The sequence below is a fragment of the Hemitrygon akajei genome, chromosome 11, assembly GCF_048418815.1.
Source record: "Hemitrygon akajei chromosome 11, sHemAka1.3, whole genome shotgun sequence".
NCBI classification, from domain to species: domain Eukaryota; kingdom Metazoa; phylum Chordata; class Chondrichthyes; order Myliobatiformes; family Dasyatidae; genus Hemitrygon; species Hemitrygon akajei.
The window spans coordinates 39,978,430-40,005,719 of NC_133134.1; the positions used below are offsets into that span (position 1 = coordinate 39,978,430).

The 27,290-nt window shown below is 40.7% G+C and overlaps 1 protein-coding gene across 2 annotated transcripts; it reads right to left on the bottom strand.

Moving 5' to 3' along the window:
• Positions 1 to 8,186: 8,186 nt before the first annotated feature.
• On the bottom strand, positions 8,187 to 26,744 carry LOC140735092 (importin subunit alpha-5-like). Of its 2 annotated transcripts, none has more exons than XM_073059887.1 (11): positions 26,695 to 26,744; positions 23,320 to 23,397; positions 19,109 to 19,246; positions 18,586 to 18,671; positions 17,742 to 18,010; positions 17,545 to 17,627; positions 15,827 to 16,090; positions 13,954 to 14,187; positions 12,770 to 12,952; positions 9,102 to 9,251; positions 8,187 to 8,319 (listed from the first exon to the last, which is right to left on the bottom strand). In XM_073059887.1, the coding sequence occupies exons 2-11, from the start codon at positions 23,386 to 23,388 to the stop codon at positions 8,287 to 8,289; spliced, it is 1,509 nt and encodes a 502-aa protein (XP_072915988.1). In that variant the 5' UTR covers positions 23,389 to 23,397; positions 26,695 to 26,744; the 3' UTR covers positions 8,187 to 8,286. The 2 variants fall into 2 exon arrangements, with proteins under 2 accessions (XP_072915988.1, XP_072915987.1); XM_073059886.1 differs by lacking the exon at positions 26,695 to 26,744 and adding an exon at positions 26,506 to 26,593.
• Between the last annotated feature and the right edge of the window lie 546 nt (positions 26,745 to 27,290).

Genomic DNA, 27,290 nt, shown 5'->3' on the forward strand with positions numbered 1-27,290 from the left:
ATGCCCAATAAATTGAATTCCTCAGGAATCTGAAAATGAATTCCACAGGTTCACCATTCTTAAAGGAATTCCTCCTCACATCTGCTCTAAAGTGATGTCCTTGTATTGAGGCTCTGCCCTCTGGTCCTAGATTCCCACTATAGCAACCATCCTTTCCATATCCATCCTATCTAGGCCTTCCAATAGGTTTCAATGAGATTCCTCTTGTTCTAAGCTCCAGTGAGTACAGGCCCAGGACAATCTAATGCTCATATATCAACACTTTCATTAACAGGATTGTACTTTTAAACCTTCCCTGGACCTTTTCCAATGTCAGCTCATCCAATCCTGAAGATGACACCCAAGACTGCTATCACTTCAAATGTGGTCTGACCAATCCTTATAAAGTCTCAGCATTTTACCCTTGCTCTTATATTCGAGACTTCTCAATGAATGCTGACATTGCATTTGCCTTCCTTGCTACTAACTCAACCTGCAAGTTAATGTTCAGGGAATCCTGCATCAGGACTTCCAAGTCCCTTTGCACCTCCAAATACTGAATTTTCTCATATCAAATGAGCTACACCTTTATTTCTTCTACCAAAATGCATAATCATGCACTTCCTTACACCATATTCCATCTACCACTTCTTTGCCCATTCTCCCAACGGTTCCTCAACTGCTTCTGGCTTCAACACCATCTGCCTCTCCACCCTATTTTTATTGTCACCAAACTTGGCCACAAAGCCATTAATTCTGTCATCCAGATCCTCAACATATTATATGAAAAGTAGTGGTCCCAACATCAATCCCTGCTGAACACTACTGGTCACCAACAACCAGAGAAGACCCACTTTATTTTTGCTCTTCGCCTTCTGCCAGTAAGCCAATATTTTATTCATGCTACAAACAAGAGAAGGTCTGCAGATGATAGAAATCAGAGCAACACACAAAATGCTGAAGGAACTCAGCAGGTCAGACAGCATCTTTGGAAAAAAAGTACAGTCAATGTTTTGGGCTGAAACCCAAGTGTGTTCATGCCATTGAGTTGGAGGCTACCCATTCATACCATCAGGTTGGAGGCACAACACCTTGTATTCTGTTTGGTTAGCCTTCAACCTGATGGCATGAACATTGCTCTCAAGTTTCCAGTAATACCTCCAACCCCTCCCCCTTTTCATCATTTCCCATTTGCTTATACCTCTCTCATGTCATCTCCTGCCCACCTATCACCTTCCTCTGGTGCTCCTCCCCACTTTTCTTTCTTCCATGGCCTTGTCTCTTTCACCAATCAACTTCCTAGCTCCTTGCTTCATCCCTCCTCCAAATTCCACCTATAGCCTGGCCTTTCTCTCCCATCCCCCCACCTTACAAATCTACCCCTCAGCTTTCTTCCTCCAGTCCTGCCAAAGGGTTTCAGTCTGAACATTGACAGTACTTCCCCCTCCCCACCATAGATGCTGCCTGATCTTCTGAGTTCCATGGCATTTTGTGTGTTCTATCCATGCTAGTTTTGTTTCTGCAATACCATTGGCTCCCATCTTTTTTAGCTGCATCATCTGAAGCACCTTGTCAAAGGTCTTTTGAAAATCCAAATAAACATTATCCACTGACTTTCCTTTGTCTATCCTGCCTGTTATTTCCTTAAAGTTCTAACTGATCTGTCAGGCACGATTCTCCATAAGGAAACTATACTCCTTGTTTTATCATGTACCTTCAAGTACCCCAATCCTCAACCTTTAAAAATGGACTCTAACATGCTTCCAACTAGTGAGGTCAGGCTAGCTGGCCTACAATGTCCTTTATTCTGCCTTCCTCCTTTCTTAGAGTGGAATGATGTTTACAATTTTCTATTGCTCAGGAAACATTCCAAAAATCTAGCAATTCATTACTAATGCCTCCACAATCTCTTCAGCTACCTTTTTCAAAGCCCTGGAATGTAGTCCATCTGGTCCAGGTGACTTATCTACTTTTAAAGATCAGCTTCCCAAGCACCTTCTCCTTACTTATAGTGACTACTCTCACTTCCGTCCAGTGACTTTTCAAAATTGTGGTATGCTGCTGTCTTCCAGAGATCTGATTATTTTCCAGTGATCTGATTCTTTTACCTTGAGCTCTTAATCAAATCTAGTTCACTGCACAACACCTAACCCAGAATTTTCTCCAGTGGGCTCAACCATAAGCTGCACTGAAAAACCATCTCACAGGCATTCTATAAATTCCTTCCATTGGGATCCAGTACCCACCAGATTTTCCCTAGTCTACCTACATATTGAAATACCCCCATGACTATCATAGAAAAGGCATGTAAAAAGCTGATGCTATCTCCTCTTGTAATTTGTACCCCACATTCTGACTACTATTCAGAAGCTTGCGTAATATTCCTTTCATGATCATTTCATCCTTGCTGTTTATTAACTCTACCCACAAGAATGCTACATCTTCCAATCCTATGTTACCTCTTTCTAAACATTTGATTCCATTTTTGAACCAGGGCCATCTCAAACTCTGATCACCTCCCTGTCTTTTTGATAGGATGTGGATCCTTGGGCAAGTTCACACAAGTGATCTTCTTCCTACCAAGATTCAGTCATGTCCATATTATACCTGCCAATTTCTAGCAGCAATGCAAGCTCATCTACCTTATTTTGTATACTGTATGCATTCAAATACACTCAGTTCTGCATTCACCACCTTTCTCAGATTTGTCTTAATGTTCCCTGAAGTTAAATTCTTACCCCTTTCTAAACTTTGCTTTATTCTTTTCTCTAGAGACTTAAAATCCCCTGTACCCTTCTTCCATTTCACTTTATCCACACTTTTCCAATCTGTTGAACCCACCCCCAGTTTAAAACCCTAGTTATTATTTGCAAGGAACTAGTCCCATTGGAACACTCCCTTGTTCCCTAGTACTAGTCCTACAAATTCATACCCACTTCTCCCACACAATTCTTTGAGCCACACATTTAACTGATCTTATTAACCCCATTCCAATTTGCAGGAGGTGCAGGTAACAATCAAGAAATGACATTTAGAACTGCATTTCAATTACTTCCACAGCTGCAAGATCTTCACTTCTTCCTACATAGTTAGTACCCACATGGACAACAACTCCATCTTTCCCTTCCTATTCAAATTCCTCATGTCAAGTGACATACCCCAACCCCAGGAACCAATCTTCAGGACACTTGATCTTTGCAACACAATTGTCTATTCCCCACCCCCACGCTATACTATCCCAACTGCAGCCGATCCCTTTTCTCCCAACTCTTGAATGGCTCCCTCAACCACAGTGCCGCAGTTCTGTTGCTCATCCTTCCTATAGCTCAGGAAGAATCTCAGATCTGTTGGGCAAACAGAAGGGTTGAGGCTTCCCCAGCACAACCTCCGATTCCCTTACCTGCCTCACTTGCAGTCACGCTCTTGTCTTGACCACAGACTGAATTTGTAGTTAATAGTAACAGATTTGCAAATGCCAAAGCTCTGGAAGTGAAATACTGAAGCCTGTATCCAAGACTAAGTTCAAACTACTCAGCTATTTGACAAAGCTTGGCTGTGGCGTGGATCAAACTTGCCTAATAAATCATAACAGTTTTTTCTTACTTAGCTTACATTTTGTTTTACAATCAAAAGTGGTACACTTACGCTCCATCAGCTAAAGAAATTAAGCAGGGACTGCCTGTTTGAGTTAGAAGTATGGTTAAGTATTCATAAAATTAAAGATCCTTAATTCATCTTTAGCACAAACTGCTCATAAGTGAGCAATATTTAGAAAATTATCAAGGTAGTCTTGAGAATGAAAGACCAAGAGGAAAAGATTTGTGTCACATCAGGAGAGTTTCAGTTGTTGTTCAGTGACCTCTGCTGGACAATTGCATAGACAACAATTCACAGTAGCTCACTATCATTTGGGGTCTCCAGTAACCAAAATGACCCAAGCAAAGATACATTGTCAGATTGTTGCAATACATTGTGCCACAGAACAGCAACTTGGAACAGTGAAGATGTTGGAAGCTGTAAATAATGTCAATGGCACTCAGTTCAGGCAGCATCCGTAAAGAAATAGATAATATCACAGGATAAAAACACAAAATGCTGGCAGAACTCAGCAGGCCAGACAGCATCTATGGGAGGAGGTAGTGACGACGTTTCAGGCCGAAACCCTTCATCAGGAATGAAGTAGCATGGGATGGTGGGGGGGGGGGGGGGGGGGGGGGGGGGAAGAAGTAAGGGGAGGGATGAAGTAGAGAGCTGGGAAGTGATAGGCTGAAGGGAAATGGGCTGGGGGAAGGTGGAGAATTATGGGAAATAAAAGAGAAAGAAAGGTAGGGCTGGGGGGAGATTATAGTGAAGGGGGAAAGAGAGAAAGAGAACCAGACTAAAATTATAGATAGGGATGGGGTAAGGGGTGGGGGTGGGGGGCAGGTGTATCAACGGAGGTCTGCAAGTTGAATGTTCATGCCAGCAGGCAGGAGGCTACCTAGGTGGAAGGTATTGCTCCATCGACTTGCGTGTGGCCTCATCTTGACGGTAGAGGAGGCCATGGACAGACTTCTCGGAGTGGGAGTGGTCCGTGGAACTGAAGTGTGTGGCCACAAGGAGATCCTGCCACTGCCGGAGGACTGAGCGCCGGTGTTCGGCGAAACGGTCTCCCAGTCTGCGGCGGGTCTCCCCAATGTATAAATGGCCACATCGGGAGCACCGGATACAATGTCACCCCAGTTGACTCGCAGGTGAAGTGGTGCCTCACCTGAAAGGACTGTCTGGGGCCTAGGATGATGGTGAGGGAAGAAGTGTGGGGGCAGGTGTAGCACTTCTTCCGTTTTCAGGGATAAGTGCCTGGAGGGAGGTCAGTGGGGAGGGATGGGGGAGATGAATGGATAAGGGAGTTGCGTAGGGAGCGATCCCTGCAGAAAGCCGAGAGTGGGGGGGGGGGGGGGGGGGAGGGGAAGAGGAAGATGTGGCTAGTGGTGGGATCACGTAGGAGGTGGCGGAAGTTATGGAGGATTATACGTTGCATCTGTAGGCTGGTAGGGTGATAGGTGAGGACCAGGGGAACTCTATCCCTGGTGGGCTGGCAGGAGGGATGGGGTGAGGGCAGAGGTGTGTGAAATACGGGAGACACGATGGACAGCAGAGCTGATAGTGACGAAGGGAAGCCCCTTTCTTTAAAAAAAAGGAAGACATCTCCTTTGTCCTGGAATGAAAGGCCTCATCCTGAGAGCAGATGCGGTGGAGGCGAAGGAATTGAGAGAAAGGGATAGCATTTTTGCAGGAGACAGGGTGAGAGGAGGAATAGTCTAGGTAGCTGTGGGAGTTAGTAGGTTTGTAGTAGACGGTGGATAGGCTATCTCCAGAGATAGAAACAGAAAGATCTAGAAAGGGGAGGGAGGTGTCGGAAATAGACCAGGTGAATTTCAGGACGGGGTGAAAGTTGGAGGCAAAGCTCACAGACCTCCATTGATACATCTGCCCCTTCCCCCTTACCCCATCCCTATCTATAATTTTAGTCTGGTTCTCTTTCTTTCTCCTGCTCACTATAATCTCCCCTCAGCCCTACATTTCTTTCTCTTTTATTTCCCATAATTCTCCACCTTCCCCCAGCCCATTTCCCTCCAGCCTATCACTTCCCAGCTCTCTACTTCATCCCTCCCCCCACTTCTTATTCCCCCCCCCCCCCCCAACCATCCCATGTTACTTCACTACTGATGAAGGGTTTCGGCCCGAAACGTCATCACTACCTCCTCCCATAGATGCTGTCTGGCCTGCTGAGTTCTGCCAGCATTTTGTGTTTTTATTTATTTCCAGCATCTGCAGATTCACTCGTGTTGCCTTTGATGTCACAGGATGTTGGCCAACCCAATTCTGATGCAGGGTTATCATGTAGCTTAGCACTTCTGCCTCCACAGATGCACCCTGAAGTGACTTAGTGTTGCTCCCCCCAAATTCTGCTTTTACAGAAAACACCCATTTATCTTAATCTACTGTAAGTAAAAAGAAACCCAGGAAGCCTGTCAGGTTAAAACTTAATTGCATAGTAGACAGTCAATTTTAGGGCATCATGTTAGCACAGTGGTTAGTGTGACACTATTAAAGCCTGGGATATCGGCTGCTTCAATTCAAGCAGCCTCTATAAGAATGTTTCTTCCCATGAGCACAGGCGTTTCCTCCAGGTACAGAGGTTCCCCCCTCCCCCACAGTACATGACATACCAATTAGGTTAATTGGTCATAAATTGTCCTGTAATTAAGCTGGTGTTAAGCAGGCAGTTGGGCCAGAAGGGCCAGTGCCAAAAAGTTTGCACGAGAGATTTAATAAAGAAGCTTGCATAGATGTTTCAGCATCGTGCTTCTAGCCATATTTTTAGCCATTACAGATTCCAAGTGCATGCTATGAAAGCAATTCTAGCTCACTGTTAGAATTGACACTTGACCAGAATAATTATGACAAGTTCCAATCGGCTATAAGTGGCACATGCATCCTGCCCTAAATGAATGTAGAAACTGTTTTGAATCCCACAGAGGAACCCAAATTGCACGTTTCCTGACATTCAGAAAGCCTCCACTTAACCAGATTATAGAATAGAAAATGTTGGAAACAAATATATTGGGCAGCATCTGTGGAGGGTAACAGATGCTCCCTAAAGTAAGTGTTTCCAAAGTGAAATCCGCAGTTTCTTTTCACCCTTCCCTCCCCCCACCCCAAGTTCAAAGACTTAATTGCTGGAAGCTGTTGACTAGAAGTTTTGGAAAGGACCATTGTTCTGCAGAGGTGTATGGACATTCACTGCAGCTTCACCTCCAGATACGATGGACTCTGGAGTGAGGGGAATGTAGGTTAACATTTTGCAATGCATTCTTCAACTTAGCTTTCCAGCACGAGGAAGTCAAATGAAGGCAAGTCACATTGTTAGGAGTGACCAGCTCCAACAAAAGCTGCACAGCATTTCTTGTGCCCATAAAAGCTGTATAAATTTAATATGACCAATTACCCACCTCTGACAGCTTTGCTTTATTTTCATTAGAAAGGATCAGTGCTTACTGAAGAGTACTTGCACAATGCCCTGCTCACTAAAACACAATGAGCACAGGTGCTGCAAAAATAAATGAACAGGAAGTGCTGGAAATACACAGCCAGCTGGGATGCGGAGAAAAACAGTTAACATTTCAGTACAGTGACCTTAAGTTAAGGACAAAGCCAAATGTTAACTACTTCAAAGTGTTGTTGCCATTAGCAAGAAAGTCAGCATAGTAGAGCATAGAAACAGGCCCTGCACTTGACTATACCAACCTTCAGGTCCATTTATACTAACGCAACTTGCTGGTAATAATTCATACCCTCCTCCCTGCTCGTTGTCCAGTCATCTCCATTTGTCACTGCTGCTCCTCCACAACCTCCTCCAGCAGCTCATTCCAGATACTAACTACCATGTGGGAAAAAAAGTTATATCTTTCAAATCTCTGCCCTCAATTAAACAGGCCCTCTTTTTTTGGGGGGTGGGGCAAGATCTAGAAAAGATGGATTCAGTTTTTAAAGTGGATCTATCCCCCACCTATCATCTGGATCACCCTTTATTTGCCATCTTTTACCCTTTCCCCCCATCTCTACCACCACTTTATATGGGCCATCTCCATTTTACTCTTTGTCCAGATGGAGTCAAAACACAAGCTGTCAACTGTCCATATATCCCTCCACAGATGCCACCTGACCTGCTAAGTTCCTCCAGCAGCTTATTTTCGCTCCAGATTCCAGCAACTGCAGTCTGGTCATCATACAAGGACAATTACCCAAAGGGAAAAGCTAGTATTTTCTGCCAATGATAGCCACATCCTGAAAGAATTAATAAAATCACATTTTACAATCCAGTGTATAAACATCCAAATTTAAAACTCTACTCAAAGGTTAAAAAGAATTAAAGCAAACAAATAGAGTTTTGGTTAGTTCCCCAGGACTACCTGCAATTTGCATCAAATTTTACTCAGCAGATTGTTACTTGTTGCTCAATGGCTTTTAGACACGGAAATTACTTTCTGCACTGTGCTAAATTGATCCAACTAGTACCAAGATTTGATACATGTTAAATAGGAGACTGAAATTCAGCCCAGAACCTCATTTGACATACTTGTTAAATGTTTACCATTCTACACAGATTCTCAAAAAACCCACTAGTTCAAAACAGGCTTTGCAAACTACATTTATTGCTGAAAATACATACTTTATTACAAATTATAGCACCAACTGTTGTTCTGCGCACTTCAAAAGCCAACCCCCATCTTTCAAAGCAGCATTGACTTTTATATGCCATTGTTACTTCTGGTTCCAAGTTTGTAACTCTTGCTCCTAAAGAAAAATTGAATTGAAACTGTTAAAATTTTAAGTCTTCAAAATTGTAGACCACCAATAATAATCAGTAAAAATGCAGTACCCACTCCTCTCAAAAAAAAGAAAAACTGATCACTTACATCTATCTCATTACTCTGGCACTGTCTGTGTAAAGCATGTTCTCCCTGTGGTTTCCCCATTTCTTAACAAGGCCAAAAGGACCTGCTGCTTGTTTTGTACAAAAAGTACAAATTTCCCCTTGTTTGGATAAAAGCAAGATTGATGGGCATGTACGAGGGAACATGTCACAGGATTGCCCCGAGAGTCAGTATGGACTGTTTGAATAGCCTCCCTCCATGCTACAAAATATGAAGGCAATTGTTCCCAAGAACCAAGTTGCAAGATTTAAGACAATATTGTAAACCTTAAATCTTTTTCCTTCCTTCAAATCATGGAGTGAATATCTAAGTAGCTTCCCAATAGCAGTTAAATGAAACAAATATGTATGAAAGGGCTTTGTCTCCATCTCCAGCACCCCCCTCCCACTGGTTTATTTGCTTCAGCAGCCTGCATTGATCCAGTCTGGGAAAAGCCACCACCAGTTTTTTTTTTTGGTGGAATGACAAAATTGATTCTACTCTTTCGGCAAGCATATCAAAATGCAGGCATTCAATCTTCTTGTCAGTTGAAGTACAAATCAAAAAAAGTCTGCAATTCACAGCATCAAATCAGTGCAAGTTTGAAAAGGAAAACAAGCATTTGTGAGCAACAAACGAATAGGTCAGCATGCGAAGGCTTACCTCATCACAGAAATACTTCTCAATTAGCTTTAATGATGTTTGGTACACCGTGTTATTGGAATGACATTGAAGAGCTTCAATTTTCTCCAAGCCATCAAACTCCTCTATTATTAAACATAATTTATCTGTTTCACCCAACTGCTCAGCAGCCTGTTGTGCACAAAAAAAAAAAATAGAATTAATGGCATTTTATCCACATCTAGTATTTAGATGCAGCTAACAGCATGTCTGTTCTTCAGATAAGATTCTCTTCCGTTTGGGCTGATTTACTGAAAAGTTTGAAAACGTTCAATACAAATCTGCCATGACAGGAAAACAACAGTAGCAGTAATTTTTAAAAAAGTTTTTCTTCTTTCTCCATTTAATTTTCTAAATGAATTATGATCAGTCTCAGGATGCAAATCTGATATTGCCAACTCAAATGCAAATTTCAGCACGATCCCCAATACATTAAGAATCCCAGAAATATTGAATGGAAGAAGACACCTGGTGTCTGTGTGGCTGATTATACATGGCACTGATCAGCCCACTTAACTGAAGTTCCCTTCAGATTTGTTAGTGGGTCAATTAAACTGGCTGCATTTTCTTGGACAGTAGTGTCAAATTTAAATTATTGCTATTGCATTCAACCAAGGGTACCCATCATATTTCCTGTCTATGACAGAATGCTAAAAGATCTTTGTCAGGATAGCCACTGCTACAAGCTCGACCTGCTTTTGTACCTTTTTAAAAAAATGGTTAAAGAAAAAGCAGCTTTCCACAACTTCTCCTGCCACCCTCAAAAGACATTTGTGCAAGTCAAGACATTGCTTTTCTTTTTATCTGTAGACTAAACAATCATTTCAGTCTCAAGACTCATCTCTCCTCACTTCAGTTTGTTTAAGTTACGAAATCTTGTACAGAGGTTCTGGCATGGGACTGGCCCTCAAATATTTAGCATATTAATGACTAATACAAGGTCATGTGTGTTTGAAAATAAAATGTTAAAATGCTGGAAATCTGAAATAGTGATCAAAATACTTAGAAGTTATTATTTCAGTTCAAAGATCTGGGAATGAAAACTCACTGCCTGACCGGCAGAGTATTTCCATTTTTTTTCTATATAAAAAGTTCCACATTGTCAGTACTGTCAGCTTGATTTAAGGGAGAAAAAAAAAAATTAGATTTAAGTTCACTAAGTGCCAGTAAAGTACAAGTAGGACAAAGGAAATACAATTGGTACAAAGAGACCAGTATTATCAAGAGGGTAACTTTTAGATGTCCTCTACTTCCTACGTTAATGGGGACAAGCAGACCAGAAAATAATGCAAAGCCTTCAAATCAAGGTCCACTTTTAAATGCAAGTTCACGTCTCCAAATGCTGTTGTGCTTGTGCAGTATATTCAATCTTCATATCATGGTATCATTGCTTTGTGCACCCTACTGCCTGTTATTAAAGCACAGCAAGAATTTCTTAGCAGAATACTGACATATATGCAATGTTTTCTTTAATGGAAATGACTCAACATAACCCCTTATAGCTACTGTCTCAGAGTCTACTTTTGTATGTGCCAATGAAAAATTCTAATTTTGCTAGCAACTCAATCAGCTGACATAAGAGTACTGCAGATGCTGGAAATCTAGAGCAATACAGTGTGCTGGAGGAGCTCAGCAGGTCAGGCAACATCTATGGATGGGAGCAACAGTCGACGTTTTGGGTACGGACCCTTCATCGGGACTAGAAAAGGGGGAAGATGTCAGAATAAAAAGTGGGGGGGTGGGGAGGAAGTACAAGGTGACAGGTAATAGGTGAAACCAGGAGGGGGTGAAATAAGGAGTAGGGAAATTGATTAATGGGAGAGATAAAAAGGACTGGAGAAGAGTGAACCTGATAAGAGGACAGAAGACCATGCAAGAAAGGGAAAGGGGATGAACAGCAGGAGGTGGTGGGCAGTCAAGAAGAGGTGGTGAGGGAAACAATAGGGAATGGTGAGGGGAGCAATTACCAGAAGTTCAAGGAATCAATGTTCATACCATCAGGATAGAGGCTACCCAGATGGAAATCAAGGTGTTGCTCCTCCAACCCAAGTGTGGCCTTGTCCCGACGGTAGAGTGTGGCCTCACTGACATGTCAGAATGGGAATGGAAAGTGGAATTTAAATGGATGGGCAACAGGAAATTCCACTTCTTGTGGGAGACAGAGCAAAGGTGGTTGAAGTGGTCTCCCAATCTATAATCTGCTCTCTCCGATATACAGAAGGCCAAATCGGGACCACTGGATACAGCAGACGCCTCATCTGGAAGAACTGTTTGGGGTCCTGATGATGATGGATTAGGTGCAGATGCAGGTGTGGCACTTGCTCTGCTTGCAAGAGTAAGTACCAAGAGGGAGATTAGTGAGGAGGATGAGTGGACAAGGGAGTCATTGTAGGGAGTGATCCCCACAAAGTGAAAAGTATGAGGTGGGGAAAAGAGGTGTTTGGTGTGGGATCCTGTTGGAGATGGCTGAAGTTATGGAAAATTATGTGCTGGGTACAGATGCTTGTGGGGTGGTAGGTGAGGAAAAGTGGAACCCTGTCCCTGGTGTGGTGGCAGGAGGATAGTGTGAGGGCAGATGTATGTGAAATTGGAGAGGTGGGCGAGGGCAACATTGATTGTAACAAAGGGAAGCCCTTTCTTTGAAGGGTATTTGTTCAGGAATGAAAAGCCTCATCCCGAGATCAAATGCAGCATAGATGGAGCAACTGAGAAAAGGGCATGGCTTTTTAAAAAAATATATACACAAGTTTAGTGTAGGAAGAGGTATAATCAATATAGCTGTGAAAGTCAGTGAGTTTATAAAAGACATCAGTAGATACTGTATCCAGAGATGGAGACCGATCAGAAGAGTGCCAGGAACAGACCAGATAACTGAGAGCAGGGTGGAAATTGGAGGCAAAGATGATGAAATTGACAAGCTCAGCAAGGGTGTAGGAAGCAGCCACAGTGCAGTCATCAATGTGATGTAGGAAGAGTTGCGTGGTGATGAGTGTAGGCTTGGAATGTGGACTGTTCCACGTAGCTGACAAAAAAAAGGTAGGCATATCTGGGACCCATTGGGTGCCCATGACTACACTTCAGGCCGGTGTAGGCTTAGAACCTCAATCAGTTAATTAAACCAAATCCCTCGATTTCAAAATGAACTCCACGTCTCTACATTTTCAACTACTGCAAACGTTGAAATTGTTTGAATACTAATTAATCTTTATTCCTTGATAGCATTCTAAAGGCTAGTTGTGCTTCAAATCTTACCCATCAAAATTAGGCTTACTTCCCATGGATGCCAAGTTGACTCAATCCTTGCTTTTTTTTTTTTTTTAAATAAAAATGACAAGGAACATTGGTCAGAGATGTCCACAATGTACCATTCATTCTACCATTGCCAAGATCATAGCCAAAGCTTCCCATTAATTCGGCAATTTAAGATGTTTTCTACAAGAGGGAGGCAAAGCATTTACAAGACGTACTACAATATCCTCGATTTATACATAGCTTATGGAACATTGTTGCATGGTTCTCCTCGACTTCCATATTGTTAGAGACTTTTCTCCAAAAGGACAAAGTCCTCACTTTAGTCAACCATGAGCCTCAAAGTAAATATGGCTACAAGTTTTTAAAATCTCTTACAAAAGAAACTCAGGTTTGCTTACAAGGAAAATATTTGCCAGAGCATCCAGGATCACAAGAATAATTCTGGTATCTTTAGCAGTCAGGAGATTAATGAGAGGTTGCAGTACCCCACACTGCACCAGGTGAACAACCTGTTCAACTGTACCACCATTGGTGTAATTAGTAACAGCCCAAACAGCTTCCTTCTGAGCTTTAAAGTCACCCTGCAAAACAAGTTTTAAAAGATGTTAGAGCAAGTGGATGTTTCATTCAAGTGCATTCCTTCAGTTGTTTTGGTTAAAACCAAAAGGCATTTTGCACATTAGGGTTCCAAAAGCAAGGCTTTTGTGTCTGCACTTGCTTCTTATGAAAAGATGTTTTTACATTTACATTGTCTGCAAAGGGTAATCTTACTGGAGAAGTCAAAGCCTGGAGTCAAGCAGTTGGCATAATGTGATTGAGGTCTGAACAAGCCCACCCACAGAACTCCTCTGCATTCACATCTGTCGAAGGTTTTTAAAAAAGCTTTAAAAATATTAAATATCTGGTCATTGCTCCAGACATACAAAACAAGTTAAACTAGTGAAACAAAAAAGCAGCAAATAACTTTTTTTTAAATGAGGCAATTACTCCCCTCCCCCACCACCCTCATTTGCAAAATTCCCACTTTTCCCAAATGAGTGCCATTTAAAAAATGGCACAGACCATCCGGAACACAGTATCTGCTCAAATGGCCGTTGTATCACCACACAACTTCCAAGGCACTAATTTATTATAGCCAGCAAAGCTCGTGTTCATTTTTAAGTGATAATAAGTTAGTAAGTTCACAACTGCTTGATGATAGGATTTACTAATTAAACACATCTAAATCAAGTGTGGTGCAAACACCTGTGGTGAACTACATATAACTGTCTGGACACACACCCCCTGCTTACTGCTCCTGTGGCTCCTCCCACAGACCCCGGTATAAAGGCGATTGGAGCCATAGGCCCTTCCTCAGTCTCCAGGATGTTGTGTGATGATCACTTGCTGCTTGTGCTTTCTTCCAGCCAATAAAAGCCTACCTTAACCCACGTCTCAGAGTTATTGATGGTGCATCAACACCTTAATCGTCAATGCCACAAAGCACAATCACAATTTTTTGGACAATTGAAACTACATGAAGTAGGTAGACATTTTCATGTAATTCAATCCCTTATGACCAATTAAATACTGAAATACCTACCTTTTCCATAACTTCAATAAGAGGAGATATAACTCCACAAGTAATCAATTGTTGAATTTGCAGTGTTGGTCCTGCAGCAATATTGGAAATAGCCCAAGCAGCTTCTTTTTGTATGCAGGCCTTGGAATGCTTCAAGAGCTTTGGGAGAATAGAAAGAACTCCAGCTTCAAGGACAGCATCTGTCTGGCTGTCAGTTCCACTCACAATGTTGCCAACAGCACGGAGGGCTGGAGTCTGAAATTTCCACATGTAAAAATGTCATTAAATTCATCAAAATTAAATGCCCACTAACTTAACACGAAACTGGTCCATAATTGACATTTGATATGACATTTACAAGATGGAGCTTCTGGACATGTAGCTGGTTGCTGCATCACACTGGAAAGATAAGCTCAGTTTGTATGCTAGGCTACACCTATGTTTAAATCATAATAATGACCAGCTGCCGGTAAAGCAGAAGCTAATCTTCATTCTAAAAGTACTTGAAGGAAAAAAATATCATAACAAGTGGCAGCCACACACTCAATATACTGTTTTAGATCTCCCCACTCCATTCTCCACAGCAGTCAAGGAGCTTCAGTCAATAATTAGGAGACTATAGGAGCTGGTCACAAATGGCTGTTTTCCCTCTTTTTGCAACATAGTATTGTTATAATGTAGAGGACAAAAAGCAGAGAAGTTCATATTAAATGGGCACGTATTCTTTCTCAAAATATCTTCCAACACAGATGCCTTGTGCAGGAAGGCACAGAGTCAACTGTACTTCCTTAGAAGGTTGGCGTCATTCAATGTTTGTAGTGAGATGCTGAAGATGTTCTATTGGTCAGTTGTGGAGAGCGCCCTCTTTGTGGTGGCGTGTTGGGGAGGCAGCATTAAGAAGAGGGATGCCTCACGTCTTAATAAGCTGGTAAGGAAGGCGGGCTCTGTCGTGGGCACAGAACTGGAGAGTATGACATCGGTAGCTGAGCGAAGGGCGCTGAGTAGGCTACGGTCAATCATGGAAAACCCTGAACATCCTCTGCATAGCACCATCCAGAGACAGAGAAGCAGCTTCAGCGGCAGGTTGCTATCGATGCAATGCTCCTCAGACAGGATGAAGAGATCATTACTCCCCAATGCCATTCAGCTTTACAATTCAACCGCCAGGGGTAAGATATGTTAAAGTGCCGGGGTTATGATTGAGCTTAAGTTACCATTCAATGTATTTTAGTAAACTATTTAAGAACTTTTTAAAAGCTATTTATTAATGCTTTTTTTGAGAGGGTGATTTTAGATGCATATCATATTTATACTGAGTTAAGTATTGTATGTAATTAGTTTTGATACAATAAGTGTATGGGACATTGGAAAAATGTTGAATTTCCCCATGGGGATGAATAAAGTATCTATCTATCTATCCTGACTGATAAATTGAAATTAACTGATCTAGCAACAATAGAGCATCAAGTCATTTGTTTGCTAGCCAGTGTAGCAGCACCCACACTGAACTTAGAGGTGCGTGGTTCTGGGTTCAAATCCAGCTGGCTCCTTGCACACTTTCCATCTGTGTTGCGTTGAGTGTTGAGCTAGCAATTCTGCTTCAAAAGATAGACAAATGCTAAAGAAATGGCAAGGTTACCACCCGACCCGCCACAAAACATCGAAAGGATCTGTTGCCATAAAGTTAACAAATTTCACGACATGGGCCAGTGATATTAAATCTGATTCTGAACAAGGTTAGGTGTTAAATATTCATTTCCAGGCCAGGCAACTTCAAGTGCCATTTACAGATTCCTTTCAACTTTAGTAACAAAGCTAGTTATTTTCTTTGAATAAGTTTTCACAAGTTACAAAAAAATACAATGAGACGGTGGAGCCCTGTCAGATTACTCACCAACACAGCCAGATCAGCACTAGACATCAATTGAACAAGCCTTGGCAAAATGCCTGTCTGAACCACCAATTCAATACGATCATCAGGGCCATCAGTGAGGTAGGATATTGCCCAACACGCATCAGACAAGAGTGCAACGTCACGATGATGAAGCAACTGAAGAAGTGTGGGAAGTATTTGTTGAACTGTTGCAAGGGGTGGATGTGGATTTTTGTTGCGACACAGGTTTGACAAAGTCCATGTGATGTTACGCAAGTATCCAATCTAAAATGCAAGTAAGTTAAAATGAGGTCAATACTAAAAGAGGGATAAATATTTTATTGAAAGATTAGTAATTAAACCAGTATATAAACTGTGATATTAAGCTTTCAATAGTCCATCCAAAAACAATTACCATTTTTAAATTAACAAATCATTGAAGACCTACAACTAGAAATTAATGACAACTGTATTCTTACATTTTCTCCACTCAATGACAGGATTAAAAATGCATATTTAACTCATTAAACTTATTATAGTATTTCAGTAATAATTTTAAAAATGGACAGTGACAAAAGAGTAAATTTTGGAGCTAGATTTTAAGCTTCCCAAAAAAACAGAATAACTGGAGGGAGAATAATGGATCTTAGACTTTGAAAGCAGAGGCTGAATGAGTGACTGAAATCAAAGTTTGTTATGAAGCCAAAATAAAGCCCAGATATTTCAGAGGAAGACATGGGAAATGTGTAAGTCATGTGGTAATATGAAAGGATTAAAGTTTTAAATTGGAGCCATTTCTAGATGAGCAGCCCTTGCAAGTCAGTGACCATAAAGACCAAGGCACTAAAGTTGAATCTAATGTGCAGTTTTGTTACAAAAAGACTTGTATTTTAATAGCATCTCTCAATTTTGGTTAGCCAAAGCACTTATTAACTACTGCTGTAAGAAACATGGCTGTGTGTACACAAATTGAAAACAAATAGCAACAAAGATAGTTATTAGTTTATTTTAGTGATGGTGGTTGAGAAGTTTTTGTAAATCAAGCAACATCTTTCCCAGAATTTAATTTCTGGAACTCCTCTTCAAAGATCAGCAAAATCAGAGCTGGACAAATTGCAATGAACAAGTGGATAAAAGGTCAGAGCTGCCATAAATGCCAGAGGACTTTGGAAAGGCTGAATAGTCTAATAAGGCCCCAATTTAAATGTTCTGTTAATCTGCTTTATTTTGAGGGAATAACAACAGTTGTCCCACAAATAACACTTCCATTACTCTTAAGTGGCATGTGCCAAAGTCATTTCCAAAGTAATTTTGAAGTGAAAGCAAACTCAACACATGGCAATGTAACACAACCTCAAGGTGCATTTAAAATTGTTGGGATAATTTCAATCTGCAACATCATGACCTGTTAAAGAATAATCACAACACATGCTCAAATTCAAAGATGTGCTACAATTCCCCCATACCCTATTCCCCACCACTTTCTACCTGTAGAAGTCCCCATCACTCATCACCTCAACAAAGCTTTTAGCTTTGTGTCGGAGGCTTTGGGAGAGGGGAAAGTGAAGTGAAAAAAAGGAACAATGAGCCTTGCATTATCAAAGGGACACACTCCTGCCTGTTAATCCAAAAATCAAGTAGAAAGACAAAATTTAGTTATAAATCTATGTTCTGAATAACAGCCTGAACAAAATGCCAAGCAATTCAAAGGACTACAGTACATAATGATCTACACTCACAGAAATGTCAGGTTTTACCAATCCTAGTAGTGAAGGGACAGCAGAACCTTTGATTACTGCATCACGATAAAGAGTACCATCACCTGGAAGATATTTAACATGTTAGCTTCTTCATTTCTATATCCCAATCTTGTTAGGATCTTACAGGTTTGGGGATGGGGGGGGGGGGGCGGGGAGAGAAATAAATCACATTATACCTGCAATATTACCCAAAGCCCAGACAGCCTGTTCACTGATGTGCATGTGTGGAGAATCAAGGAGATGTACAAATGCTGGAATAGCACCTCCATCCACCACTGCTTTTGTCTGGGTTGATGTACCAGATGCAATGTTAGTCAGTGCCCAAGCAGACTCAAACTGCAGTGCTGAATAATCATCTCGACCAAGGAACTCAACGAACTTGCCAATTACCCCTGCTTCGATTATCTCATCCAATGGAGGTTTCCATGCTCGGGACAGAACTTTCCTGTTGAGACCAAGTGTTGCAGAAAATCCCATTTAATCTACAGCTATTCTATTACTCAAGATGAAAAGTGAATGAACTAAGCTGAATTGGGATTGCATTTTGTCTGCTTAGTTTCTGCATCAGGACTATAGGATGAAGACTGAAATGCTATATGTCACTGTGTAATGGAGACTAGAAGTCAAGACAGTGTTGGTACAAAACAATTATATATTTATGTTTGCTTATTTTCTAAATGCAAGATTTGGGAAATTTGGACACTTCAGCACAAGTGCAAGATACAGAATCTGCCGGAACAGCTATTTCTCTTCAGATAATTATGAAACTTTCATGGACTTTACAATTTTAGGTTGCTTTGAGCCAGACAGATGGAGGTCTAAAGGCGAGGGCAAGGGCCAACAACAAATTTCAAAGACAGCAGTTAATTCTTCTGCTGATGCTCCTCTGAATTTGAATTGCCCTGGATGTACTTTGGAAATGGAATTTGGGCAAATTGATGAACATATAGCTGAAAGTTCCTCCCTGAACCCTAGTAGACGGGGGGAAAACATCCCTGCTTTAAAATACCAAGCTTGTACCTAGCTCTGTACGCAGCTTGCAGTTGTTGCAGTGGTTCTTGACTGTTCATTCCCACCACAATTTCTTCTATTGTGACATTGTGGTCCTAAAAGTTTAAAAAAAAAATTGCTTTAAGTTTAAATTTAAGAACTGGCCACATTAAAACAGGTAACATTCAAATAATGCAAGTTCTCTACTTAAGATTTTTCTGTCTTTCACAGAATGATGTTTTCCATTTGAATTCTTTTTAGAAAATGCACTGGATCATAAACCTATAATCTACAGTGGTAGGTCAAAAACTAATTTTGCCCTTGTACCAAAACAAGACTCCAGAGTGACACCTGAAGGGAGATGATATAGATTGGACTAACTTGTATAGCAAGGACTTGGCATTCACTGGAGTCTTATTACCTGGCAAGAGATCAGGCATGTGCTTTCAAATGTTCATACATAAAGCCAACAAAATTAAGTTAATAGCAAATTTGTAGTTTCAACTTTTGCAGTGTAACTCAAGGTAATAGTCAAAGTGCATAATATACATACAACAACTCCCTCAAGTTTTTGTAATGAATAAGGATCTTCCTCTTGAAAGCTGCCAATGTTGCGTCGCTTCAAGATTTGTTCATCTTTTTTGGCTTTTCGTAATTCAATGCAATATTCAACCCTCTGTCTCCTCAGTTCCTGATTTTGTACGTGGGGTGAGGAAAGAAAAAAAAGTTTAAAGAACAGGAAAGACCAAAGGAATAAAGAAACTGACAATTCATGCCCGCAACACTTAACAATTAAAGTCAACTTCTGTCAGTTGAAGGTGATATTAGTGGCAGCTAAAATATAACAAAATATTCTGTGAATAAATCCATTCATCAGGCAGGGGAACCTGAAATCCCATGTCACCAGGTTCAGGAACAGCCATTTCCCTTCCACCTGTTTTTGAACAAGCCAGCAAAACCTCAATCACTATAGTTTAGCAACATTATGACCACTTTGAACACTTTGCATTAAAACAGATTTGCTTTTCTTTTGGAGGCAAGAGATGAGCTACAGATCCCAATATTTGCAATCTGCTGGAGGTAGAGTCGAGCAGTATATGTTGAAGTGAAGAAATGATCAACGTATCAGGTTGAATTGCTGCATCAGGACAGTAGCGCCAAGATGGTTCATGAAGAGAGAAGGGGGATGGCAAGAAAGGATTCCAAGGAGATTGGTGGACTGGGAGGGATGCAGAAATATAGGAAAGTGTTGGGTATGGGAGATGAGCAGGGATAGAATTAGGAGATAGTAGGTGACAGATAGATGGAGGTAAACCGAGGAAATGACAATCAGCAGATGGAGCTTGGTGGAGGGAGAGGATATGAAGAAAGGGAACGGCTGCTGCTGGGGAAGGGGGGCAATAAGCAGGAATGAAATGAGAAAGATTCTTTGGAGATGTCAGGGAACATGGGGTGGGGAAAATTAAGTGGGTGGATGAAGCTAGAAGAGAAGGATAATGATGGGTGAAAAAGGACCGGAAAAGGGTAGGGAGGGGGACAAAAATGGAAACACCAATAGATCGGGAGGGGTAAGAGGGGGAAAACCAGTTGTGGTTTAGCTAAAGTTGGAAGCCTCATTCATCTCATTGGGTTGTAGACTACCCAGAGAGAATAAAAAAAGTGTTCTTCCAATTTACATTGGGCTTTATCCCAGGAGTGGAGAAAGCTACAGATGGACAAGTTGGAGTGGGATTGGGAAGGCGAGTTGAAATAATTGCTTACTGACTGTTCTGCAAAACAATCACACTTGGTTTCCTGAAATGGGGGAGACATCATGAGCACCAAGTGCAGTAGACAAGTTGGAAGAAATGCATATCAACCTTTGCCTCACCTAGGAGGGCTGTTCTGGTCCCTGAATGATGGTGAGGAAGGAGGTGCAAGGAAAAGTAGAAGGCCAAAGAACATCCCAGGCATAAGGGAGAGAGAAACAGACCAGGGAGCCACAGAAGGAGTGGTCCAAGTGGAAGGCAGAAAAGGATGAGGGGAGGATGTCACTGGTGATGGGATCACATTTGCAATTAGCAGAAATGACAAGATGAACTGGTTGCAGAAGCTTCTTGGGTGAGAACTAGGGGAACTCCATTTGTTCTGTCTGCGAGGACATGGGATGAGAATAGAGACTGAGCTCTCCCAACAGCAGAAGGGAAGCTGTGCTTTATCTTTGTTCAAATTGTGTTCTGTTAACAGGTGTACAATTTATATTTAACTTGATCTTCTAGTGAATAATGCCTATGGTGTCAAATGTGCCTGTGGTGTTGTTGCAACTCTGATTTCATTGCACCTGTGCAATGACAATAAACTCAACTCCAATACAGAATTATTAAACAGTGGAGCAAAACATTCAATCCAAATATTGCATTTGTGGTCTCCTTTACTTTATAGGAACAGGCCCTCCAGTCACAATGTTGTACTAAACCAATTAAACTAGTAATCAAATGGCCCACTAAACTAATCTCTGCTGCCTACACAAAGTCCATCCCCTGCCATTTTCCACATTCTTGAGCCCGTCTAAACATCTCTTTAAAAAAGTCTCCAATGTTTCTGCCTCTACCACTACACCAGGCAGTGTATTCTAGGCACCCATCACTCAAAAACTCATCCCTTACATCTCCTTTGAATTTACTTCCTTTCACCTTAAATGTATGTCTTCTGGTATTGGATATTTCAACCCTTGGAAAAGATAGTCTGTCTACTCTGTGTCTCCCAATCTTAAACATCTAACAAATCTCACCTCAGCCTTTGCCACTCCAGAGAAAATAAGCCAAGTTTATCCAACCTCTCATTATATCATGTGTCATCTAATCCAGGTATGCTGTTTAAACTCCTTCTGTACCCTCTCCAAAGTTTCCAGATGCAGCCTAACTAGAGTTTTATAGACCTCCTTTAAAGGGAAGGCCCTTAGCTGTGTACTGTCTTTGTATTTGACCTACAGAGGTGCAACACCTCACATTTGACTGGGTTAAACTCAATCTTCCATTTCTCCACCCATATCTGCAACTGATCTATTTCTCTTTGCATTCTTTGCCAGTCTTCTATGCTATACACAACACCAATCTCTGCATCTCCTGCAACCTTACTAACCCAAGCCATCTACTTTTCCATTCAGGTCATTTATATACATCACACACAGGAAAGGCCCCAGTTAAGATCTCTGCAGAACACCACTGATAGACTTCCAGCTAGAAAAAGTCCTTTCAACCTCTGCATGGTCTTCTCCAGGCAGACTAGTTCTGAAACCTAACTCACCATGGATCCCATGTATCTTAATCTTCTGGATTAACATCCCATGAGGGACCTTGTCAAAATCCATGTAAACATGCACAGCTCTCTACCTTCATCAAAAAAAAGTTACTAAGACCCAACTTGCCCTGCACAAAGCCATGCTATCTCTCCTTCAAGAGGCCATGGTTTCCCAAAGTTCATAAACCCTGTCGCTACAACTTTTCTACAGCAACTTCCCTACCACTGATATTAGACTACAGTTTGTACAGTCTACAGTTTCCAGGATTATCCCTGGCTCCCTTCTTGAATAATGGAATATTAGGCTACTTGCCATTTCACTGGGACCTCACGTGGCTAAAGAGGACACAAAGATATTGGTCAGGGTCCCAACAATCTCTTCCCTTGCCTCCCTCACTAATCTGGGGTATATTCCCTCAGGCCCTGGGGACTTATCCACCCTAATGTTCTTTAGGAGACCCAACACCACCTCCTTTACTTCAAAATGCCCTAGCATATCGATATGCTTAGCACAAATCCCCCTATGTGCCTCATTCTTCTCCTTGGTAAATACTGATGCAGCTATTCATTAATGATCTCACCAACATCTTCCACATCCAAGCAAATGTTCCACCATTTATGTTTAATCTTTCTTCTTAAATGTGCCATTTTGTAAATAGCAAACAGAATAATGAATCAGATACAATGCTAATATTTTTAAAGTTATAATGAAGCCTTCATGTATCCATTTAACAAGGAAAAGCATAAATTATGTAATTATCTTTCCCAAAATCTTGTAATTGATTAAAAACAGGTGATTTTGAATGAAATAATAGAACAGCAGAAGGGAAATTCAATTGTAGAAACAAATTAAGATGTGGGAATGAAGATGTGGTTTCTGTGGTGGATAACACTCAGTAAGACAGATATAACATTAATGGACACTAGACAAGGAGATTAAAGTACAAAGCAAATGACATGTATTCTGGGGATTTGAGTCATCAGAAACAAAACAAGAAAAAGATGCAACAGGATAACTATTTTAAGAGAAAACTACTAGGGGATTGATCAGAAGAAACTGCAACTTGCACCCATGCTGCCAATAAAGTACACATCAAGATTATAGTTACTAATGATCCTGTGCACCACAGGTTGTGCTCCAACTTTCTCCAGCTCTTCACCCAATGAAAAAAAGTCAGAATATTGCACTGTCACCTCCACCTGCTGTCTGTCCTTACACCAAAATTTGAAGATGTTCAAATGCTACCCATCTTTGAAGGCACCAAAATATTTTGAGATAGAAGTTAAAATTCCAGGGAGAGAGTTTGAAGACCCAAACCACCAAGCACAATTTTCAGTTGTTGCATCTTGTTGAGTGTGTCAACTGGACAAAAGGTATTCTACAGGCAAGAGCAGCTTAATCTAGTAATGCCATGTGAATGAAAGCAATGCCAAATAGAGAAATGAAAACGTTCCATCAATAGAAGAATGCAAAAAAAAAATTACCTCGATGTTTTTGCCAAAATTCTTGAATTTTCTCATCCTTTCATTCTCTATTTTGCAGCTGGTTGACATCTTGACAGTCTGAGTTTTAAATGAAAGACATTTTGATTTCAGTGACAAAGAGTCCAACAATGAGCATAAAGCACATCTTTGATTAGAACACTGCTATTAATACTTTCACTTTCTCTCTTCCATCTTCTCAGCCATTTTCTCGGCTGTCCATCGATTTTCAATGATGACTTAGGCCTGGGCAAGGTTGTATGGAACACTGGCAGTTGCCTGTGCTGGAAGTCTCCCCTCTCTACACCACCAATGTTGTCCAAGGGAAGGGCACTAGGACCCATACAGCTTGGCACCGGTGTCATCACAGAGCAATTTGTGGTTAAGTGCCTTGCTCAAGGATACAACACGCTGCCTCAGCTGAGGCTCGAACTAGTGACCTTCAGATCACTAGACCAATGCCTTATCCACGTGCCACTAGTGTTAATTGAACTCCGAATCTGACATCAAAAATGTGATGCATTTTAAAAGCTTTCACAATTTTTAACTGCACCTCAGGCATTTGCTTTTCCTTCAATGGTTTTTGATGGCCAATAGAGATGGTCATTTCATATTAGCAGAACTGCATCCAATTGAAATTAAAAACATCTGAATTTGAATGATTGGGGGTAGGGATATGATAATGAGCAAAAATAGTTAAAAGCAAGCATACATTCGATGGAATTCTCCATCTAATACTTTAAAAGCAAATATTGGATTCAGCTGGTCACATGCAGTAATTTAATGTGTACAATTTTGCAGTTACCCACAACTTGTGTTGAAGTGAATTATTCAATTAGTACTACTGATATTTTTCCCTGTACATTCAGATATCTAGTAATTATTTAATAGGAAGGGAATTATTATGTTACATTGGTACACATAAGAGAAACAGTGTTTTGTTCCTCATTAGGCAAGTTGTTGGAGGAGATGCTGAGGGGCAGGATTTGAGCATTTGGAGAGACTTAATCTGATTATGGATAGTCAGCATGGCTTTGTCGAGGGCAGGCTGCTCCTCATGAGACTGACTGAATTATTTTGAGGAAGTAACAAAACACATTGATGAAGGTAGAGCAGTGCATGTAGTATAAATGGATTTCATTAAGGCATTCAACAAGATTCCTCATGCAAGTCTCATTCAGGAAGTAAGGTGGCATGGAATCCAAGGAGACCTTGCTTTGTGGATCCAGAATTGGCTTGCCCAGAGAAGGCAAAGGGTGGTTGTAGATGGTTCATATTCTGCATGGAGGCTGGTGACCAGTGGTGTTCCGCAGGGATCTATTCTGGGACCCCTCCTCTTTGTGATGTTTATAAATGACCTGGATGAAGTAGTAGAAGAGTGGGTTAAAAGTTTTCTGAAGTTCCCCTCCCACACAGAATGGTGGGTACATGGAATTCACTGCCAGTGACAGTGGTAAAGGTGACACAACAGGGTCTTTTTAAAGACTCTTAGATAGGTACACAGGAGCTTAGAAAAATAGAGGGCTATGCGCTAGGGTAATTCTAGGCAGTTTCTAGAGTAGGTTACATGGTCGACACAACATTGTGGGCCAAAGGGCCTGTAATGTGCTGTAGGTTTGTATGTTCTAAAAGCCAGAGCATGTTATGTTTAGTGTTGACACTCTTCACAGAATGTAGCTGGTTTGCTGAAGTCCATGTATGTCAAATGGGCTTTATACAAACCCTTTTAAATTCTTTGATGGCACTTGTCCCCTTTGACTACTGTACAACCTACAGCTTACTCCATACTTATATTCTTGATCTTCAAGATCATGGCATTGAGTTCTGATAATTTTGGTGAGAGTTGAGGCATTAAATGTGAGTTACTGGAATACAAGGATTTTGAGCTATTAAACTACATTGAGAGTGGCTGAAGGAGATACAATGGTGGATAAAAAGTCAAAAACCAGGGACTTGAAAGTGATTGCAAAGCAATTCTCCAGAACACTGCAGAGGTAGTACAAGCATTCAATCTTGGAAAAATTACACTTAAAAAAAAAGAAACATCACCTCCCCAAAAAACCTCCTGTGGAACTCACACGATAACACTCTTTCCCAGACTGCAGTTGCTGAAGGGAAAAAAAATGTTATTCATCACCATCTCAGTGAAATTAAGTTCAGTAATAGGAGCTTAAACAACAGAATCCAAGTGTCCAAGTTGGCGAACTATGCAACTCCGAAACATTGCGCCCCTTTCAATAACCAAATCTTATTCAGCGTTAATCGACAAGCACTGACCAGATTCCTACTGCATACACGAACAGTCCATTGCATTAAATCAATTTTGAAAATGCTTAATAAATCTATTCTCTCGTCATGATTTTTCACCCATCATTGTCCCTAATTAATCCATCTAAATGTATAATAGCTGCGTAATATCCGATTAGGTATCTACTCAAATTAAAGTTATCCATACAGCTTTGATAGCATTTATCCATTTTAGCCTACATGCCACGACTATAAAACCAACGACATTGAATGAAACGCTATTAGTAACTACTTCGCCAGTAGACTACAACTATTTTTTTTTTTAAAGAGTTCTTTCTTATACCCAGTTACCACGAATTAACTAATAGAGTTTAACCGATATTCTACAAAATTGCCTTTAATCTGGTTTTAATCCATATTAAAACCCACTTGCAATTGTTTTATCACTTCAATTAGGTTACAGAATTGTAATTACAGCATATAAAAAAGTATAATAACTACTACCACAAAAGTCTTAGTGCTAAGGTAAATGGTGTTTACAAAGGCTGTTTAAATTTAACAGGAATCATCTCCGGAATATGCCAAGTCAATTTGTTACGGAACAGTTTACCGAGAAGCGTACACAACCCATTTCGTTACCGGAAAATTTGTTGAAAAATCAGTCCACCCTCACAAGGAAAGGCAGAACTAAATCAAAAATAAATGCTTGTAAACTTGAAAAGATAATTACATTCAAGTCTATTACCTAACAGAGCTATCAGCCAAACGCTTAAGTCCAATACGACAATTATAAGAACGTAGTATGTATAAGAGCAGAATTAAACCATCAGGAAAAAAAAACCTTCTTTCACTAAGCATCATGAAAAGTAGCTTGTAATGTCGAGAGGTTTATAACATACTGGTGACTGTTTAAAAAGAGTAAGTAATATCGTAAGAACTTACTATACGCTCGTTAACAATTTGATTTGTCGATAAAAATAAGTATTTAAGAACAGTAATACTTCCAAACATTCGCCAGCTAATATTTACACGGCTATAGAATGTTTTTCTTTCAAGGCGATGAAGAACAGGCATTTATCAATGATACAAACAGGTACGTTAATAATTTTTAAAGTCAGATAACCTTCTCACCGCTTTATTACTTTAGCTAATATTATCACGAACCCAAGCGGCTGTTGGGCTTCCTAGACGTTTTAAATTTCCCGGGTTCTGAGCATATTATTGTCATTCTGCACCGATTGGACCATCGCAATAAGCTCCGCCCAGATTGCGCGAAATTCTCGGATCAGTGGTAACGTAGAACTGACCAGTTGACTAAATGCGAGTGGTGTTAATGTGGGTATTGCTTTCATTATTAATATTATTATAATTATATTTTTTCTGCTCACTTAAGCTATTTGCATATATAGTTTGTTTATAAGTGGCCTGTATTATTAAGTAGGCTGTTAAATCGGCTGTTCTTTAACAGTTTACATAAGCTATTGTTTTCGTTCTGCAAAGGAGAAAACAGAAGCATTAAAAAATTAAAGGGAGTAGATATTTTTCCATAAGTCTAACCAAAGCAGACTTTGTTGGCCTAACTCTAGTTAGGCCATACTTGGAGTACTGTGTCCAGTTCAGGTCACCTCACTATAGGAAGGATGTGGAAGCATTGGAAAGATTTACCAGGATGCTGCCTGGTTTAGAGAGTATGCATTATGATCAGAGATTAAGGGAGCTAGGACTTT